Source organism: Centroberyx gerrardi, chromosome 19 (genome assembly GCF_048128805.1).
Source record: "Centroberyx gerrardi isolate f3 chromosome 19, fCenGer3.hap1.cur.20231027, whole genome shotgun sequence".
NCBI classification, from domain to species: Eukaryota; Metazoa; Chordata; class Actinopteri; order Beryciformes; family Berycidae; genus Centroberyx; species Centroberyx gerrardi.
In genome coordinates, this window is record NC_136015.1 from 25918687 (window position 1) to 25939035 (window position 20349).

The 20349-nt window shown below is 42.0% G+C and overlaps 2 protein-coding genes across 2 annotated transcripts in view; both read left to right on the top strand.

Moving 5' to 3' along the window:
* The first annotated feature begins 257 nt into the window (after nucleotides 1–257).
* LOC144542881 (nuclear factor 7, ovary-like) lies at nucleotides 258–9369 on the top strand. Its single transcript, XM_078290279.1, has 2 exons — nucleotides 258–273; nucleotides 7817–9369. Exon 2 carries the CDS (start codon nucleotides 7834–7836, stop codon nucleotides 9229–9231), a length of 1398 nt encoding a protein of 465 aa, XP_078146405.1. The 5' UTR covers nucleotides 258–273; nucleotides 7817–7833; the 3' UTR covers nucleotides 9232–9369.
* LOC144542874 (nuclear factor 7, ovary-like) overlaps nucleotides 7633–20349 on the top strand; it is a 443231-nt gene continuing 430514 nt past the window's right edge. Inside the window, exon 1 of the mRNA XM_078290262.1 lies at nucleotides 7633–7729. The gene's annotated coding sequence lies outside the window, so the exon portion shown is untranslated. The remainder of the gene's footprint in view (nucleotides 7730–20349) is intronic.

Sequence of the window (20349 nt, forward strand, 5' to 3'; positions counted from 1 at the left end):
CAAATATGGTTTCTCGCAGTCCCGGTTAAATTTCTTGCCTGAGGTTTTGAGGAATGCCTCTGCACCTCGTCCGTCAGGACTTGCAGCTCGCAGTCTAAAAAATGCATTTTTCTGTAAGGCAACATTTATACTTTGCCACATTGATAATTGCAATCAGACGCAAAACAGGGGCAAATTGCACTCAGCTGCAACAGGTTATGGCCGTGTTTGCGCTGGCAAATCATTAGCGCAATATCTTTTGTGAATCAGTCCTTGAGACGGAGGAAATAGCGGGTGCAAATGATACGCAATTCATGGTGCTATTAGCAGCCTTCTCCTGTTAAATCTAGAAAATATGAAAAAGAGGAGAAGGGTTATTGAGACAAATACAGCTTGGAGAAAGATGATCAATATCAAAACAGAAGAGTAGAATTTCTTTAACATGGAGAATAGATGGAAGAAGGTAAATGCTGGTTGTTTCAGTGTTTCTCCATCATAGCAGAACATCATTCTGGTAAACCTGGTTGCATCCTGAAGCAAAGTTTTCAGAAGAGAGTCTCACCCTGAACAAGGAGCCCCAGGGTGCCCAGCAGTAGAATCTGTGACATCATCATTGTGCTGCCGGCATGTCAGTGGCTCTGAAAGGCCTGGACAGCTACTGATCAACACTGGCCTCTTAACGGGTGGAGAGCAGAGAGGCAGGACCGATATGCAAACACACACACACACACACACACACACACACACACGCACACACACACAGAGTCAGTGAACTGTAGCTGTCCTGAGCATATCATGGTGTTTCCCCCTCAGTGCTGGGAGCATTGACTATTTAAATGATCCTCATGTACATGAGATTAATAGAAGGTCTTAATAAAGTGAACTAAGCACGATCCACACACTCTAAGCAGAAATGTTCAAATGCGTACACCTTCATGCAGACAGCATGCAGACAGTGAGTGTAATGATGCAGACAGACCAAGAGGTAGCCCTAAACTGGATTCCCAACAGCCTGTTCACATATTAATGCTGTCTAAATTAAAGTAATTATGAATTAAGAAGAGACTGTATCGGTCCCAAAATAAACAGGGCAAGGGTTGGTCTTATGACAGTGAAAATAGATAGGTTTTTTGTTTGGATAGAAGATTTCCAAAGAATTAGCTTCCCTAATGGCAAGAGTAAGTTGACTCCAAAGACAGGGACCTCTGTAGGAAATGTGTCTGCTGCCTGCTGATTTCTCCTTGATTATCGGGACGGTAACCAGCGTCCTGCGATCAGAGGACACGAGGAGGTATGTAAGGGATTATGTCAGATAAATATGACGGCACAAGCCCATATAACAATTTGTACATTAGTGGAAATACTTTGAAATCAGATCTGGCTTGAATCGGGAGCCAGTAAGCAGAGGTCGCAATGGGTGTAATGTGATTGAATTCTCTAGATTTAGTTAATATTGTAGTTGCAGCATTTTGTACAACTAGAAGGGTTTTAACACTGGAGTTTGGCAGACCAGAAAGACATGACAGTAATCAGGTCTCGAGGAAACAAATGCATGTACAAAAATTTCATTGGCTATCAAGGCTATCCCTGTGATATCTCTGATGTGTGAGTCAAATGAGAGAATTGGATCAAATGTAATGCCAAGGCTTTCAGCTTTGGGACTCCCGCAAATTTAAAGTGACTCGAGATCTTTTTGTTACAACTAACCTATCTTTTGTTGGCATTTAGTATCAAGAAGTTTAATGTCAGAACCATTTCCAAAGTCAAGTCCTTCCTTTCTTTTCACGACCTAGAAATAGTTTTACATGCATTCATTTCCTGTCGCTTCAACTATTGTAACTCCTTGTATACTGGTATCAGTCAGTCTTCCCTGTCCCGCCTACAGCAGGTCCAGAACACTGCCGCAAGGCTTCTCGCTGGTACCAAAAAGAGAGACCACATTTCCCCTGTTCTGGCGTCATTGGCTCCCGGTTCGCCAAAGGATTGATTGCAGTCATTATAGATTTGAGTTTTGTCAGCATAGCAGTGAACATTTATATCATAGCATGTGAATAGAGAATAGCAATGGGTCTAGAACTGAACCTTGTGGTACATCAAAGTTCACATTGGAGCATTCAGAGAAGATGCTGTGGTCAGATACATTCTGCATTCTATCGAAAATATAAAACTTAAATCATGAAAGTGCAGGGCCTCGGATACCAATGTAGTTCACAAGGCGATTTAGAAGAATATTGTGATCGACTGTATGTGTACAACAGATACATGTGCTCACCCAACTATTCCCTTCCTTCAAGAAAAAGACTCTCTTGACTTTCCTCTATCTAAATAAGGCTTCCTGATCCAGTTGACTGAATGATCCTCCTGATCTGTTTGGATCCTGACAGTCCAGATATTCCAGGACCAGCGTGGATAAGCTGTTTGGATCATTCAGCAGTGGTTTGGGGGTCGGCATCAGGACAGCTTACTTTGCTAGATGTTGTTGTGCTTTTAATGGGTCTGATTGGGCTTCTTCACTGGAACTGTCCTCTTCATTTGGGGGAACTTTCAGGTTGTTGAGGTGGGAGGTGGGCTGTTTTAACTTCAGAAGGAAAACTGGTAGAGACAGTGTGTGTGTGTGTGTGTGTGTGTGTGTGTGTGTGTGTGTGTGTGTGTGTGTGTGTGTGTGTGTGTGTGTGTGTGTGTCCTCAGTGAACTGTATCAGTTCCTGCAGTAGCTTCCAGCTGCAGCAGTCAGTTCAGTCTGACTGAGGGAGGTTTTTGTACGACGCTTTATCACTGTGTGAACAGAAGCTGACTGTTGATATCGTGGCGACTCTGACAGTAGTAAACTGCTGCATCTTCAGCCTGGACTCCACTGATGGTCAGAGTGAAGTCAGTCCCTGATCCACTGCCTGTAAAACGAGCTGGAATCCCTGATGCTCGAGTATTAGCATAGTAAATGAGAAGTTTAGGAGTTTCTCCATTTCTCTGTTGGTACCAGGATAAAAGGTGGTAGTTGTTCCACACCCGAACCGCCGGACTGGTTCGACAGCTGATGGTGACGGAGCCTCCCGGAGCAGACCTCACTGCTCCAGGCTGAGTCACTGTGACCTGGCCTCTTGACTCTGAGGATACAGAGACAAAAACATAAACCACCGTCATGGTTTTCTCCGCTTCATTTCAGAGGGACGGATGTTCATAGAGGAGAGGAGTTTGATTCTCTGGACTTTACCTGTGAAGCAGCAGCAGAGTCCAGATGAGGAAGGAAGATCAAAGTCATGTTTTGATGAGGAGGATTTCTGTGGCTTCTGTTGTCATGAAGGACAGCTGTCAGTCATCCAGTGTTCAACTCTCAGGACTATAAACTCTCCCAGAGTACTGGAGCATGGTGCTGCTGATGCAAAGTGGCTCTCTATGAAAATGCTCTGACTGACTCCAACAGGAACTTGGATTACTCTGATGATGCTGTTTCTAAATGGATCAATCAATTTGACAAACTCTCATTAACAATTTATCTAATTAATGTGTATATTTGGCTTGATGTCTATAAACAAGTTTTTTTAAACAATATCTCATGTCTTTTTTTAGTTTACTGCTAGAGAAATCAGTATCACTAGAAGATAAAATAGACAATAAATGAAAAACTATTAATGTTGGAACTTTGTCGCATAATTTGATAGTTTATCTAGTTATTACATCAGTTAGCTAAAGCTTTACAAAATGAGAGCGATTTTGGTGAGTTTGTTGTTGTCAAAGTGAGAGAGCCGCGTCTCTCTAGAGTGAGAGGTTTTTGTACGGCGGCTCAATGAGTTTGTATCACTGTGGGAGACTTTTGGTGGAGGAACCAGACTGGATGTTGGAAGTAAGTTTCTGCACAAATTTTAAACATCATATAATTTATTAAGACTTTAATTCCTGTGTCGGAATTTTAGAAGTCGATATAAATATCCAGTGTGTTGACTTACATCACTTACAGTTAGCTTTCTTTTCTCTGTTTCTCTCCTTAACCATGGAGTCTAACTTACAGCTGCTTGACTACACTTTTGTTTTTACACATTGTAGACATACTGTGAAAAGTCAACAACTTGACCTTTAGAAAAGATGAATGAAAAACATTACTACTTTCCAAAATTGCTTTTTAATCTTCAATTTTCATTTAAATGATTGTTGACAACTTGTGAATATTTGAAAATGTAGACAAATGTCTTATTTTGTCGCTTCAAGTAGGCGTACGGTTTCAAAAGCTATTTCAACATTTTCTAATTTTATGATCATGATTTGTTTTTAGCTTATACTTTACAGAAACACAGAGTTATGTTTCAACAAACCTCAAGAAAAAAATCATTGCCCACCTCCGGCCCTCCCTGTCCTTTGCCGCTGCCGAAACACTTATCCATGCCCTCATAACTTCCAGACTCAACTACTGCAATAGCATCCTCTACGGCTTACCTAACAAAACCCTTAATAAACTTCAATATGTCCAGAACCCCGCTGCCCGCATGCTCACCTCCACCCGCCGCCGAGATCACATCACCCCTGTCCTTCACGACCTCCACTGGCTCCCGGTTCAATATAGGATTGACTTTAAAATACTACTCACCACCTACAAAGCCATACACAACCTGGCCCCTCCATACCTCTCCGACCTCATCCCCTGCCACACCCCTACCCGATGCCTCAGGTCCGCGGACGCAACCACTGTAAAGACCACCAGGACCAAGCTCCGGACCTGGGGTGACAGGGCCTTTTCAGTTGCTGCACCCTCCCTCTGGAACGCCCTCTCCATCCACATCCGACAGGCTAAGACCCTACCATCTTTCAAACAGGCCCTCAAAACCCACCTCTTCAAGCTTGCTTTCACCTGTTAGCCTCCTCTCCCTTCCCTCCATCTCATGATTCCTCTAGTTTTTAACCTACTTTTATTCTTGTCTTTCATTTCTTTTTATTATTATACATTTTCTATTAAATGATTTTACCCTGTATGTGAAGCGTCTTTGAGTACCTAGAAAAGCGCTATACAAGTCTAATGTATTATTATTATTATTATTATTATTATTATTATTATTGAGCAAACTGATGAATTGTTAAACTTCAGCATTATTTAATTTAATTTAATTTAATTACAAGAAGTTAACACAATTAGAGAATGTAGAAGAATGATTGTTCTGATCATAGTTTCTCTGTTATCTCTCACTACAGACAGTCATGGGATTCTGGACAAAATCATATCTAACAATAAAAATATTCTCAGATTTGGGTCTGAGGGACAGCATCTCATCAAATGGTGGTCTGTGGCTCTAATGTGGACTAAGTTAGGGTCCTTGATATGAAAAAGGTTCCATCACTGAGATATGAGACAAAAAAATCGGATCTGTGCGAAAAATCGAAATTGAGCACTAAAACCTGCAGTGTGAACGAGTCGAGTTCAACAAATCAAACACATTCAATCATAACGTATGGATTACCATTACATGTTCCTTTAACATTTTATTATCTTCAGTATTAATAATATATAACACTGTGTGGGATCTCAGATATGTGGGAAAAAACAAAACAAATTTCACAGAATTTCATTGAATTCAATTCCAATTCTGTTTAGCTGAATTGACCCCAGCTAAGAACAGAGCACTGGCTGCTACAGACCGGCAGAACATCTGCAGCAGCCTGTTGCTCACGCTGAAGGACCCGAGTCTCCTCAGGAAGAACAGCTGCTCTGTCCTTTCCTGCAGAGCCTCGGTGTGTCCGACCGGTCCGGTTTGTTGTCGAGCTGCACTCCTAGGAACCGACAGGAGTTCACCATCTCCACCTCCTCCCCCTGGATGGTGACGGGGGTTCGGGGGGCTTCCTGCTCCTTCTGAAGTCCACCACCAGCTCCTTGGTCTTCCTGATGTTGAGCCGGAGGTGGTTGTTGTCGCTCTCCACCAGCTCCCTGTGTTCCTCCTCAGTGTCCCCACGTGATGCGGCCGACAGGAGGAGTCGTCAGAGAACTTCTGTAGGCGGAAGCAGAAGTCCGAGGTGTAGAGGGTGAAAAGAAATGGTGTTAGATATGAGCCACAAGCTAGCTGGGTAGATGGTAAACAGGTTGCGACATTCATTTGACAACAATACATGGATGTTTAAAAACGCTACACATTCTGATTCATATCTGATCATTTCTCATATATAATTAAACTACAGTAGATTGTGGATTATCCTGCAGTTTTGGGCTGGGTTTCCCAAAATCATTTAGAGACTAACTTCTTTTCCGTCCCATTGTAAATAAATTAACGTAGTCTAAAGATACTGTTGGGGAAAACCCTGTAGCAGCTGATAACTTTTGCATTATAATAATAATAACTTGGTAATTGTAATTATTGTAATAAAAAATCCCTATAAATGGGTCAAAAATGTAGTAAAAACTGATCTTGTCACTGATAATTACATTATTACATTAAACTGGCAATTATTACATCATAAAAAGGGGTGTCACATCATAAAATTTGACAATATCAGTCTGAGGATGTTATTATGCATTTATGACATTTTTATTACATTCTTGCCTTATTGATTCTTGATTGTTTGTAGGGTCAAATTTAGCCCGCAGACATTTGGACATCAGGCAGTCGTTCATCAGCTGAAACAACTACTACTACTACTACAACTTACTGAGTCCTCCAGTGATAGAATTGGTTGGATTTGTTGTTTCGTTTTGTTTCGGATATGGAAAAATGCTGAGTCAGTGTGCCTCAATGTGAAATAAACAAATAATAATTTACACCCAGACTTACTGTTTTCCCTTGCGATATAGTACAGCCATCAAGGTTTACTGTAAGGTTTTTAAAACTGGTGCTTCTGTTTAGCTGGTCCAACAATTAACAGTTTGGTTTTGTGTGGGTTTAAAAGTAGAAAGTTGTCAAACATCCAAGTTTTAACCTCAGCTAAACAACCCTCTAAGTTTAAGAGACTGGAGGTGTTGTCTAGAATATACAACTGGGTGACGTCTGCATAGCAATGGAAATTAATGCAGTATAGACAAAATAATAAAGACCAAAGAACTGATCCTTGAGGTGCACCATATTTAAGACTGAAATTATCAGAAATATTACTGAAAACCACACAGTGAGTTGAAAATATCCAGTGGAGCCAATCTCAGAAAGCAGAAATGATTTGACAACATGCCTTTAAAGAATTAAGATCTCAGGATTATCATTGTTGTGTTCTGGATTTAGAAATACAAATTTGCAGTTCATTTCCAAGATGCTGTATATTCATTGTTGAAAAAGAATTTTAAAAAAATAAGGAAGAGCATTTATCATTACAGTTTGTTCATTGAATATATCTCATCTCTCACATCATCTACAAATTTCTTAGAAATCTCATTTTGGGTTCAAATCCAAATCAAACACTAGTTGTCTGGAGCCTCTATCAGACTACAATACCCAGAGAGCAACGAGAGAGAAACACTGTGGAATGAAACTCAGCTCTGCTCTATTACAGTAAACAGCTGAGCATTTAGGAGAAATGGACTGACAAAGCTCCGCCCCTTACCTGACTCACCTGAGACAAACCAGGAAAGGAGTTTATTATTCTTCACTCCTCACTGAGAAGAGACACACACACCGAGAGACAGATAAGATTCACCTTCAGACCAAACCCACGACTTCCACTGAGGGAGGACAGCTACAGGAGGGAATACTGGGAATACTGGGAATACTGGAATACTGTCACTTCAACCTGCTGCTGACTCCTCACACTGAACGTGAGTTTTAGAAGAAACACAACTCAAAGTGAAAGTAACTTTCAGGGAACTTTCTAGAGGAGGAAGTGGTGCCACAACTGACTGACTTCCTGTTTGAGCGGTCTGTCTGGTTTGTTTTCAGCTTCACTCAGAGAGAAAATGTCTTCCAGATCAGAGGAGGATTTCTCCTGTTCTGTCTGCCATGACATCTTTAAAGATCCTGTCGTCCTGTCATGTAGCCACAGCTTCTGTAAAGCCTGTCTGCAGAGCTGGTGGACAGAGAAACAAATACAAGAGTGTCCAGTTTGTAAGAGAAGATCTTCAAAGAGTGAACCACCTTGTAACTTGGTGTTAAAGAACCTGTGTGAGGCTTTCTTACTGGAGAGAGATCAGAGAGCTTCAGCAGGATCTGAGCTTCTCTGCAGTCTGCACTCTGAGAAACTCAAGCTCTTCTGTCTGGACCATCAGCAGACAGTGTGTCTTGTCTGTCGGGATTCAAAAACACACACCGACCACAGAATCAGACCCATCGATGAAGCTGCACTGGATCACAAGGAGGAACTTCAGAAATCACTGAAGCCCTTAAAGGAGAAACTGGAGCTCTTTAATGAAGTTAAAGGAAACTGTGATCAAACAGCAGAACACATTAAGGTCCAGGCCCGATGCACAGAGAGGCAGATTAAGGAGGAGTTTAAGAAGCTTCACCAGTTTCTACAAGAGGAAGAGGAGGCCAGGATCGCTGCACTGAGGGAGGAAGAGGAGCAGAAGAGTCAGATGATGAAGGAGAAGATCGAGGGTCTGAGCAGAGAGATAGCAGCTCTTTCAGACACAGTCAGAGCCATAGAGAAGGAGCTGAGAGCTGAAGACGTCTCGTTCCTGCAGAACTACAAGGCTACAGTGGAAAGAGTCCAGCGCCCCCTGCTGGAGGATCCACAGCTGGTCTCAGGAGCTCTGATAGACGAGGCCAAACACCTGGGCAACCTGAGCTTCACAGTCTGGGACAAGATGAAGGAGATGGTCTCCTACACTCCTGTGATTCTGGACCCAAACACTGCCCATCCAAACCTCATCCTGTCTGAAGATCTGACCAGTGTGAGATGGGGAGAGAGACAGCAGCTTCCTGAAAACTTAGAGAGGTTTGCCTCCTGCACTGTCCTGGGATCTGAGGGCTTTAACTCAGGAACTCACAGCTGGGATGTTGAGGTTGGAGACAATACAGTGTGGTTCCTGGGTGTGGCAGCAGAGTCTGCCCAGAGGAAGGGAAACATACGGTCTGGATTATGGATAATATGGTTCAATGATGGTAAATACAGAACACTCTCCACATCAGATCCAGCCACTGTTCTCCCAGTGAAGAAGAAGCTCCAGAGGATCAGACTGCATCTGGACTGGAACAGAGGAAAGCTGTCATTCTCTGATCCTGATACTAACACACACATACACACCTTCACACACACTTTCACTGACAGACTGTTTCCATACATTCACACTAGGAATGAACTCTCTCTGAAGATTTTACCAGTGAAGGTCTCTGTAACAGTGGAACAGCACAGTTAGAGATGATGATGATGATGATGATGATGATGATGATGATGTCATGTCAAGCCATCCATGTCTGTAAGGGGTCTGTACATGTCTGTACTTCTCATTTTAAGGATTCATTATATAAACATTATATATCAATTATTGCTAGGACAGTCAATGAATATAATCAACTCTCTAATCTGTGATGTCATCAACATGTGCCCATGTTGTCCTGATGATAGCTGTCATGGTGATGTGGATGTCATCTGTAACAACAACAGCAAACAACAAAAATATAAAAACAATATAAAAACATTAAAGGAAATCTCAAAGTGCTGAAAAAGGCAAATACAACACAAGAAAGAAACATAAATATGAAACAAAAAGGAAAAAAACTAAAATGAATAAGTATTATTACATATAATAATGATATAATTATAATGTAGTTATCTAGTGTCCTTTAAAAAGTACCATCATTTTAATTCTGCACTATCAATCATTTTGTCACTTTATTTAAAAGGTGGAGATTTCATTTTGGATTCAGACTTCATGTAATGTTGGTGATTTAGGAACTGAAGCTTTCTCTACTGTTGCATTCATTGTAAGTCACTCTGCATAAGAAAATCAGCTAAATTCTCAAAATGTAAAATGTAAATTGCTGATTATGTTGTTAGAACTGTAATATTTTACCTACTGTGATTATTTTCATTTACTGCTGGATAACTTTGCATCTAAAACCAATAAAGAATGAAGTTAAGAGGGAAATGTGTTCAGATTTACTGACTGTAATTTCAGCAGCGATGTCATCATGTCTAGATTCTGCTGACTAAGAGATCCTACTGAGCATGTGCTAAAACAGCAGGACTTAGAGATCAATAGAGGAGCTATCTCCAGTCTCTCCCATTCACTGTGCTGGGATTACCCAACAAGCACAGTAACAACAACCACAACGCACTTGCAGACCTTGAGAATCCAGAAACAGGGAGATTTTCAAATCTATTTAGGCCCGACAGAATCACATAATGAAGAAGGAAGGAATTCATCTTGCACATGCCTACAACTGTCTAATATTACCATACTGCACATGTGCCAAAAGGGAGCAGCTGCTGAACAAAGTTGTTTTTTACTCATGTAAAGACCGGTCTGGATCTCATGCTGATATCTGTAGCTTAATTTATTACTTTCCATCCCAATCACACCTTACAGGAGACTCTTCATACTCTACATGTACATGTTATATACATGTTCACTTCAAATGTGTTCAATAAATGCTGTGCTAATCATAAATCCACAGGACTGACCACCTGGGGTTATAAAAGGTGTACAAAGGTTCAAAAGTTACTCTTCTATTATAATACAATCCTAGCATTAATAAAAATGAATTAATCACTGCATTGGTAACCATGCTTAGTTTATGCTTCATGTAATCAAATCATAATAATCATTTGATCAAAGTAATCATTGTAATTATGTTAAATAATCATTGTAATCAAATGTAACAAGTGTGAAATGTGATTCATCTTGATGTGTATGCATTATGGTCAAAGATAGCAGTATTCTGTTATGAGTGCTGTCCCTTTCAGATGAGGACTGACAGTACAGCAGGAGCCTGACAGAAACCCTGGAATCTGATACAGAAGGACAACGTGACAGAAAGAGCTTCTGACACACTGAGATACGATGTGGTCAAGTGAAGAGAGGAAGAGGGGCTCTGAGTGCTGGCCTTCCCAGTCGTGGTATCTCCAGCTCCCCGATGACATAAATTTCCCCTGGACTGTCTCTTTGTTGTTTTTGTGGAGGTGAGCTGTGAATTTTCCTCTTACTATCGAAGACGTTTTTCCTAGCCCACGCAAATCCCTGGATGTTCTCTCCAGCTTCCTGAACTGGGCTCGCCTGCACAGCTCACCTGGTATGGCGGTAACATCTGCGCCTGAGTCTATTTTGAATTCTGTGTCACAGTGGTCCGTTTTAATTGTTATCCACGGATCATCATCTCTATTAGCAGTAAGTGAGCCTAGGAATGCAATATCTCCAGTATCTTCACCTCACTTAGCATCTTAGATCGACATACCTTTGCGTAATGTCCCTTTTTCTTGCAGTAATTGCATGCTGATTCCCTCGCTGGGCACTGCTGCTGACTATGACCTTTCACATCTCCACACCTCTTACACTGTGAGTGTGAGTGTGTGAAACTACAATATTACCGTACTATTACCATACTTTTTCCCCATTCAAAACTGATAGAGTGCACTGTCTCTATATATAATACTGTCTCTGGTTAATACAGGGAAGGAAGAGAGGTGAATTGTGACCCTTTTGGCTTTCCATAAATATATGAGGAAGCCCCTTCAATATGAATTATCATGATGCTAGTGATCGCTACAGAAGCTGAAGAGCTGAACTCAGAGACTCATCCAATGCTGTCAAAGAGAAGGTTTTGGCAGCAGAGTTAGAGAGATCGTCCCTTAACCTGAAGATCACAGGTTCAAACCCCACAACTGCTTATGTGTCCTTGAGCAAGACATCAAACCCCTACCTGCTCACTCACTTTAAGTCACTTTAATTTAAGCCCAAACTTCAAGCTGTAAAATATACTTCAGGGCTTTTACAATGTCTGGTTTTGCGTTCAGTAAACCTTGTCGAAAGGTCTGTTTTTAGTCATAAATAAGACTAAATTGCACTCGACAGGACACTTCACCACACGATCGACCGCCGCTGCACTTGAGCTGTGAAGTGCAGCTCTTGAAAACGAACAAAAGGTCTTTGAAAGGGCTTGAAAGTCTGCAAGGCCTTGGAAGTCGTCAGAGACGCGACTTCTGCCGTTACAGTTGGAAACAGAGCGGTCGCAGAGAGAGGTTTGGACTTTAGAGAGAGCGCTCTCATCTGAAGCAGGACTGCCTTGACTGCTGACACTCAACATTACACTCAACAGAAATTAGACTTGTAAATTTAAACTGTCTGGTTATCGTCTGTAATAAAACATTAAAGCTGAGTCATTTGGCTTTGAGGCGAGTTCAAAGGTCAACATGCACAAAAACATAAAAAAAAAAAAAAATTACACAATACCACTCATAACCAATCACACTAATCCCCCCTCTCTCTCTCTCTCTCTCTCACTCATTCACTCACACATAAACACTGTTGCTTGTCTTTAATATGTGCATGTGCAAATACACACACAACACACACACACACATAAACACATTTTTCCCTAAAATACACACATACACACACACAAATCCACATGCACATCCCTTCTCCGCTATCAGTCCCGTACACACATGCGCACTCACACGCACCACACCCTTATCTGTTACATGCACACACACTCATATAAACGACCTTCCTCACATGTATCCCCCGCCACCCACACCCACACACACACACACATTTTGTTTGTCAAACTTGCTGTTTTCTCCTTATTTCATTGAGCTGAGCTGAGTGGTTTCATATCAGTGCTGCTTCCTCCTGTCAATCACCTGGGGCGCGTTCAACCGCCCCAAAACTTAGCAAACAGGAAGTTTAAAAGGAAACAATAGTGCGTCCTCCGATAAGAATTCTCTGAGCCGACCGCACATCCACGTGATGGGCGTTTGTACGTTGCTAATTAAAATGCTGAATCACCCCGAACGGAGTCAAACGGTAGCAAAAACGGTGCAAGTTTTTGAACGTGGCCCTCAGGAAGAAACAGACGTCTCCTCCAGGAAATAATCCCTCAAACAACATGTCACCTCTGAAACTTCACCGTCACATCCGTGGCTTTTTATTTAGGCTGTCTTTATGAGCCGGGACAGCGGCTCATTTCAAGCTAGGTTTGACCCCGTGAAGGAATTTAAAAACGATGAAAAACTAGTAAATGTTAAAAAATCTATACAGCATGCATTGCAAAATAATTAGGAAATGTAAACTACTAACTAACTAACCCCAACCCTATTATTATTATTATTATTATTATTATATCCCCGATAAGAGTTTCAGGGATATTATGGATTGACCCCACCCACTAGCCAGCAAACACACTGATGTTAATGTGAACATGCTAACGCTAGCTGCTACTAGCTACGTTAGCTAGTGTGCTAATCAGATGTGTTAACAACAAGACAGTGATGGTTAGCTGACCAGCAATCTCGGAACCCATCGTCTATCGGTCTGACGACGATTAGACTCTGGGGGCGACGGCCAATATTTCGGGGTTTCCGGTGTAGCCGGCGGACATCCGGGCCAAGACTTCCTCTTCCGTGCGCCGGTCATTGTTTACAGTCTGATTAGCAACTTGAGATGCGAGAATGGAGTTGGAGTTGAGAGACGACGTCCACATCGATACTTTTTGTAGGTGTTTTAGGTCCAGACGACATTTCGGCTAATCTCTATAAACGAAATATTGGCCGTCGCCCCCAGAGTCTAATCGTCGTCAGACTGATAGACGATGGGTTCCGACATTGGCTGACCAGATACTATGGTTAGCTAGCTAACAAGCTGACATTATCTAAACACTAAATCAATCAGATGGATCAGTGATGAAATGATCAGTTCAGTCAGAAACAGACAGAAATTAACCGTCTGTTGAGACGACAGAAACACAGTCAGCTGTTCACAGGGCTGACCTCCAAGATGGCCGCCAGAGGGAGGCTTACATCACCTGAACGTCCTCTTTACCTAAAAGGGTCGATGTTCATTTTTGTGAGTGTGGAACAACTCAGTCTAGTTTCCATTAGCGAGACGCTTCAGCTGCAGCCAATCAGCTTAATGCGGAGAGAGAGACAGGAGACGAGATAAAAGACGAGCAGAGAGGAGCGAGGGATGTGCAGCACGGGAAGAGGAAGGTAAATTAAATCTGTTTCCCTGAGTGAATGATGAAGAGAGCAGAGAGAGAGGTAAAGGATTGATGGAGGAGAGGGGAAAGGAGAGAAGAGATTGAAATAAACAGAGTAGATAAGAGAAAGCCTGAGGTTAGAGGAAGAGGAATTTAATTTTTAGCTGCAGTATCTGAAACTCAGTGATGTAAAGTAAATTATAATGACTGTGATACACACAGCTGTGAATAATATGTAGGACAATGTTTATTTTTATTTTCTACCTTTTTCATCGTCTTTCACCGTCACTTGTTCAAGGTAATTATACCAAGGAATCACAATTAATTTGATAATGATATATTGATGTTTAAAAATCATCCTCATGGCACCTTTAAAGTTTAGTTTACACCTTTATTTTTTTTCTCTTAATCGAACAATTGCAGGATTGGCGTTTTTGCTAATTTCCTGCATTCCCTTCCTGTTTTACATCACACTCTACGAACCAGTAAATCCCTTAAAAAACCCTTAATTCACCTCTTAATTCATGCAAAATCCCCTTAAAATTAGTTAAGGGAGTTATTAATGGAGGAGATCCCATCAAAACCTCCTTAAACTCCCCTTAATGTTTGACTCCTTACTTTCTAATTTAATGTAAAATTCAGGGAGACAGGAACTTTCCATTAATAACTCATTAATAACCTGTAAACCTGCACAAAAGACATGAAAAATCCCTTAATTTCTAGAGTCTCTGTGAACCAACCCATGAATAAATCCCTTATAAACCCATGATACTAACCTTACTTTATTAAAGCTGTTATTTTTAATGGATAATTAATGTTTATGTAATGGATGGATGGAGAAGAAGAGAGAGAGAGAGGGAAGGGGGGAAAAAGGAGCGAGAGAGGAAGGTAGAGGGAGAGAGTGAGAAGGGAAAGTGAGAGAGGTAGAATGGGAGAGAGGGGGATGAGAAAAGGAGAGAGAGACAGAGAGACAAACAGAGAGGAGAGGAGAAGGAGAAAGAGAGAGGAAAGAGGGAGAGACAATGGCAGAGAGTGAGAAGGGAAAGAGAGAGGGAGAACGAGAGAGAGAGAGAGAGGGGGGGATGAGAAAAGGAGAGAGAGTGACAGAGACAAAGAGAAAGAGAGAGAGAGAGATAGGGGAGGGCAAGAAGGAAAGAGAGGAAAGAGGGAGAACGAGGTAGGAAACAGATTGAGCGAAAGAGAGAGATGTTTTCTCCTCCTGCCTTATCGCTACGGCAACACCCAACATTGTTGCGGTGACCGGCCCTGTCAACTGTCGCCGTGGAAACTATTACATACTCACTCTACCAATTTACCCGCTATCTGTCTATCACACACACACACACACACACACACACACCATTTCTCTCCATTTTATCTGCTTCTCTTTCTCTTATAACATTTTTACACTATTCTAAACTCTCTCGCTCTTTTAAACACTTTAACACTCAATGGGTTAGTCTCTCCCTCTCTCTCTCTCTCTGTCTCTCTCTCTGTCTCTCTCTCTGTCTCTCTCTCTGTCTCTTTAAAAAGGAGAAATGGAAAGACCAACAAATTATAATAATAATAATAATAATAATAATAATAATAACATGCACTTAACCAACACACCCAACACACACAACCACACTCCACTCCAGTCACATTTCTGTGTTTCGGGTTAAAAAAGTTTTGTAAAGACACATCTGGAATTTAGGCCTCCAGCTGTCAAGTTGTGTTTGTTGCATTTATCTTTACAGGATCAGTTTGTTGATTTAGTTCCTCTATATAACTCCTCTCTTCCTCCTGTAGCTGTTGGACCCACAGACAGTATTGTCTGTAGCTGTTGGACCCACAGACAGTATTGTCTGTAGCTGTTGGACCCACAGACAGTATTGTCTGTAGTTGTTGGACCCACAGACAGTCTTGTCTCCAGTCAGCTGTCAGTTGAAGCTCCGCTGCCTCTTGCTGCGACTGCGTTTACATGGACTTGAGTATCCCGGTTATGATCGGGTTTTTGAAGTATCCCGTTTTTGTGTTTGCACATGTAAACATCATATCCCGATTTCAGAAACCCGGATAAGCCCTTATCCCGGTTTTGAGAAACCCGATTATGCTAGCTGGAGTACTCCGAAAGAAACCGGGATACTGTTGCATGTAAACATCTTATCCCGGTTTCTGACCGCTGCCGACTTCCTGCGCAGGCGCGGCTTCAGTCGAGTGATGTGACAGAAAAACACAAACAACGGCGGCAACGAGAGCGTCTCACTTCTGGAGCGATGAGGAAACGGAGTTTTGTCTTTCGGTGATGAAAGAATTAAATATACTTGGCAGTTTAGACGGGAGAAAGCATCGAAATGCTGACCTGTTCAAGTCTGTAGTGTACAGACTACAGGACGCTCCAGAAAATACAGCTTTATACGGCTCTTGGTGGCTTCCAAAGAAAAATGGACCCAATGATTTAAAAATTGATAAGTCAAAGACTCCATTTTGACTTTGTGCGATACCCAGAAAAATTTCCCAGAGTTTTACAGGCGTTCTTTTCCCATGTATCTCTATGGGAAAAAGTCTTTTTGGGCCCCATGGCGTCACGTGACTTGCAATACCAAAATCGCCGCACAGCCCAGAGCTGTTCCTGGGGGCTTGGTAAATAGCCAGGCAGGAACATTATTTATTAGGGGATTAAGCCCTCGCTACCATCGTGATATCACTGCTGCATGGAACGCTGCATAATTCCAACCAGGAAAGAGGGATTGTTAGAGTAAATATCCGACCGCGAGGTCCGACAGCCGGTTTCCTCCGTTGCACGTTGCAAGGTCCGATGACGTCATTCTGCATAATAATTAGCCATGTGCTTCTGTTTGTTTGAGAAATGAGGGGAGAAAAGAGGGCTTTCGGTCCAATGGGACATTTTTCAGACTATTGGGGTTTCGGAATAATGGGCCGTTGGAACAATGGCATGGCACCCTGATCACGTCCTGCATTGACGTTCTCAGTCATTTTTATACATGCCACAGAGCATGATAGGATGTTAATTGCTTAATTGTATCTTCCTTCATCCACCATCCGTGTGTGAAGCAAAATACATGTATTTTCATCTTGTTCCAAACCAAGTGCCACTGCTGTTAAGAAATTCTATGGAACTAACATGTTTTCTAAGTAAAGACTTTTTCCTGCATACCCTTAAAAATAGTTCACCGGTATGGAGGTGGCATCAGTAGCAGATTTTAAGACTTTGTGTCCCTATAATGCAGACTTGAAGTTTTGCAATTCTCCAAGTATGGCCCTTCGACTCTTTTTTCCATTTCGGTGTGACAGCAAGTACCTAGAAGTCTGTATAATCATAGACCCAGTGCAAACTTGTTTTTCTCCCCCTAATCAATGTGTTCTGGTCGACTATTTCTATAGGGAAGATTTTTTTTACAGTTCTCCTACATTGGCTTAAATGGGTGAACTGTTTTTTTGCTTCCCACTGGAAAATTAGTGTCAGGATTTTTTTTCTGTGAAGCGCATTGTGTTGCCTCTGTGTATGAAATGTGCTATATAAATAAAGTTTGATTTGATTTGATTTCTTGATAGATTTGGGTCTTCAGGATGAAGCTTAAACTAGTTCAGTTTATATTCTTGAACTGGTTCAGTTTTTATTCTATCCAGAGACTTAAAACCTCCACTAAGAGGGGAAACAATTAAATGCAAGGTTAGGTTTGGGATCATTGATTGTTATTACGTAGTAGCCTAGATAACGTGATAGCCCTGGAACCCAGCTCGGGATGTCTGACCACAGCGCTTATGATGCAGATAAGAATGAGGTCACACAAACATCATATTTTGAGTTGGATGGCTGTTTGGTTTATTGCCTGAACCCCTGAAACGTAGGTAGGTACTTATAATACATACCGTATTTCCTCTAATATTGGCCCGGGCCTTTATTTACCTCAACTGCAGAGGGTACCAGGCCTTTATTGGAAGCAGGCTTATATTAGAGACAGGCCTTTATTTCTAATTCCCTCTGTTTGATAAGTATATTTGCTCATATTTTAGTACGAAGCCTCCTTGTTTTCTGATCTGCTTCTGTTGGGGTACGTTAGGTAGCCGTTTTTTTGTTACAACAATGCATTACGATAATTACGGTAATCGACGACGGCACGCTCCAGAGACTTCCGCCGGCCGAGCCGTCTTGTGGCACTTGTACGTTACTACAAACTACAGTTACAAACAGGCACCAGGAGTTTACCGGTATCCACCGTTGTTTGCATGTAAGCTGAAGCTAACTGAAGCTAACTGAACCTGGGCGCCGATGTGTTCCCGGTGATCCGGCCGAGATTTCGGCGGGGGTCCGGGGCTCGGATCGGGAGGATCGATGCGGGCCGTGGGTGCGGTGGAGAGGACAGCGGCGGAGAGAGGAGACGGCCGGCCTTTATTTGTTCGTGTCGATGACGGCCCCGGCCATTATCGGAGACCCGGCTTTTAATCGACTACAGGCCACTATTAGAGGAAATACGGTAGGCTAAGCACAAACTCTCTAGCTGGTGGCTTGTCTCTTGCGGTTCTAACGGCCTACTCCCTGAAGAGCAGAGGCATCGCGCTGGCGCTCTTGACTCACACAAAGTACGCGCCACCTGCTGGACAAATGCACACTACACTTAGAGCACTAATACAATTGATGGGGTATCTTTAGGAAGTACATTACTCTTGCAAAAAGCACATACATATGAAACACATAAGGGTATACCGGGTCAGCTGCCAGTGTGTGGTGAATATGCGGCGGCTGGTGACGGAGCAAACGGGACAAAATAATGGGCAGAAATGCAGTGATAGCTGAGGGAAAAGACAATTTTGCCTGTACTACCTTACATAACTTAATTTAACATGAGATCAGCTTCATTAAAGTGTGGTGATAAAAGCTTGGCTTGTTTATCCTTGATTGTGTTGCGGGCTCTTCTGGTGCAGCGTTTGGCTTAAAATGTCCTGGATGGGAGCAAAGTTTCTGTAGCGGCTTGGGCTGTTCTCATCACTTGCTGGATGGCCTGATTGTCCTGAGCAGCAACCGTATTGTACATCAGTGTGTTAGAGAGTCCATAACATAACCCCAGAAACGAAGCTAGATGCAGGGCTTATACAGATATCAGTGCTTGAGGCTAACATTAAGGGACTGTTCGTTATTTATGAGAGGGGGGCCTGGGGTCTGACTTTTTTTTGTATTTTTTATCTTGACCCTCCCCGGAGCTACAAATATTTTTCCTTAAGCCTCCCTGAGTGACTGGGGGAAAATGCATGACCCTCCCCAGTGAGCATTTTTCCATTAAAAAGACATTTAAAAAATGACTATGGTCACCAGTGAAAAGACGTTCAAAACAGGTTTACAAGTTAAAGTTTTTTCACCGACTATTTGAAGACGTTGATTCAACAGGAAAAATAAAGGGAGAGAAAGACATGAAGGGGGCCATATGCAACAACAGTCCACTGCCGGATACGAACCGCAGACGTTACAGTCATAAGGTATGCATTTTAACCAGTAGGCTACCGGAACGCACTGCATGTTACCTTAAATATTTTAGTATATAACCCTTAGTATATACACCACTTAACTATGCCAGTGTCAGTTGTAGTCAAAGCTGTACCACCTAAGTACAACCATTTAAAGTTGTATGTCCCTCCCTTAAAGCCAAAATAAAAAACATAAGTCCCTCCCCAGTGCTTAAAAAAATATTTGACATGCCTTCCCTTGTTTTGCACCGACCCCCCTCTCATAAATAACGAACAGTCCCTAAGAAGACCTGAGCCTAGACCCAACTAGCTAGGACATTTCCATATGAACAGAACGATCCCACGCCATGAAATAAAAACAATTAATCTGTAATGAATACAGAATATTAACACACCGTTTCACTTTACCACGGTGTTACCACGGTGTTCTGACACGTTTCAGCTCACGCTCTTATTTTGAAAGGCTTATTGAGGCATCGTGACATCACATAGCAAGCAATATCCCTGATTGGCTACATTTGTGGATCGTATTCACACTCCCTGCGGTAAAACGGTGTCAAAACTATTTGTAGACAAATGCAAAGTGATCTACAAACACAGATTTGACACTTGAACGCTGAGCATTGCACAGAATTTGTACGCGTGTCTTGAAACAGTTGGTTGAAAATACAAGTTAGACTGTGTTTGTTTGCAAATTGTGAAGAGTGCATTTGTAGATTGGTTACACCCAAAAACAGCGGAACAGTAGTGTCAAAATTCTGAAAACAAATGTGAAACAATCTACAAATAGAATACGACCCACACACGCAGACAAATCATTTTGCATTCATTCAAATTCTGGTTTTCAAGTACAAGTCACTGAATTCTATTTG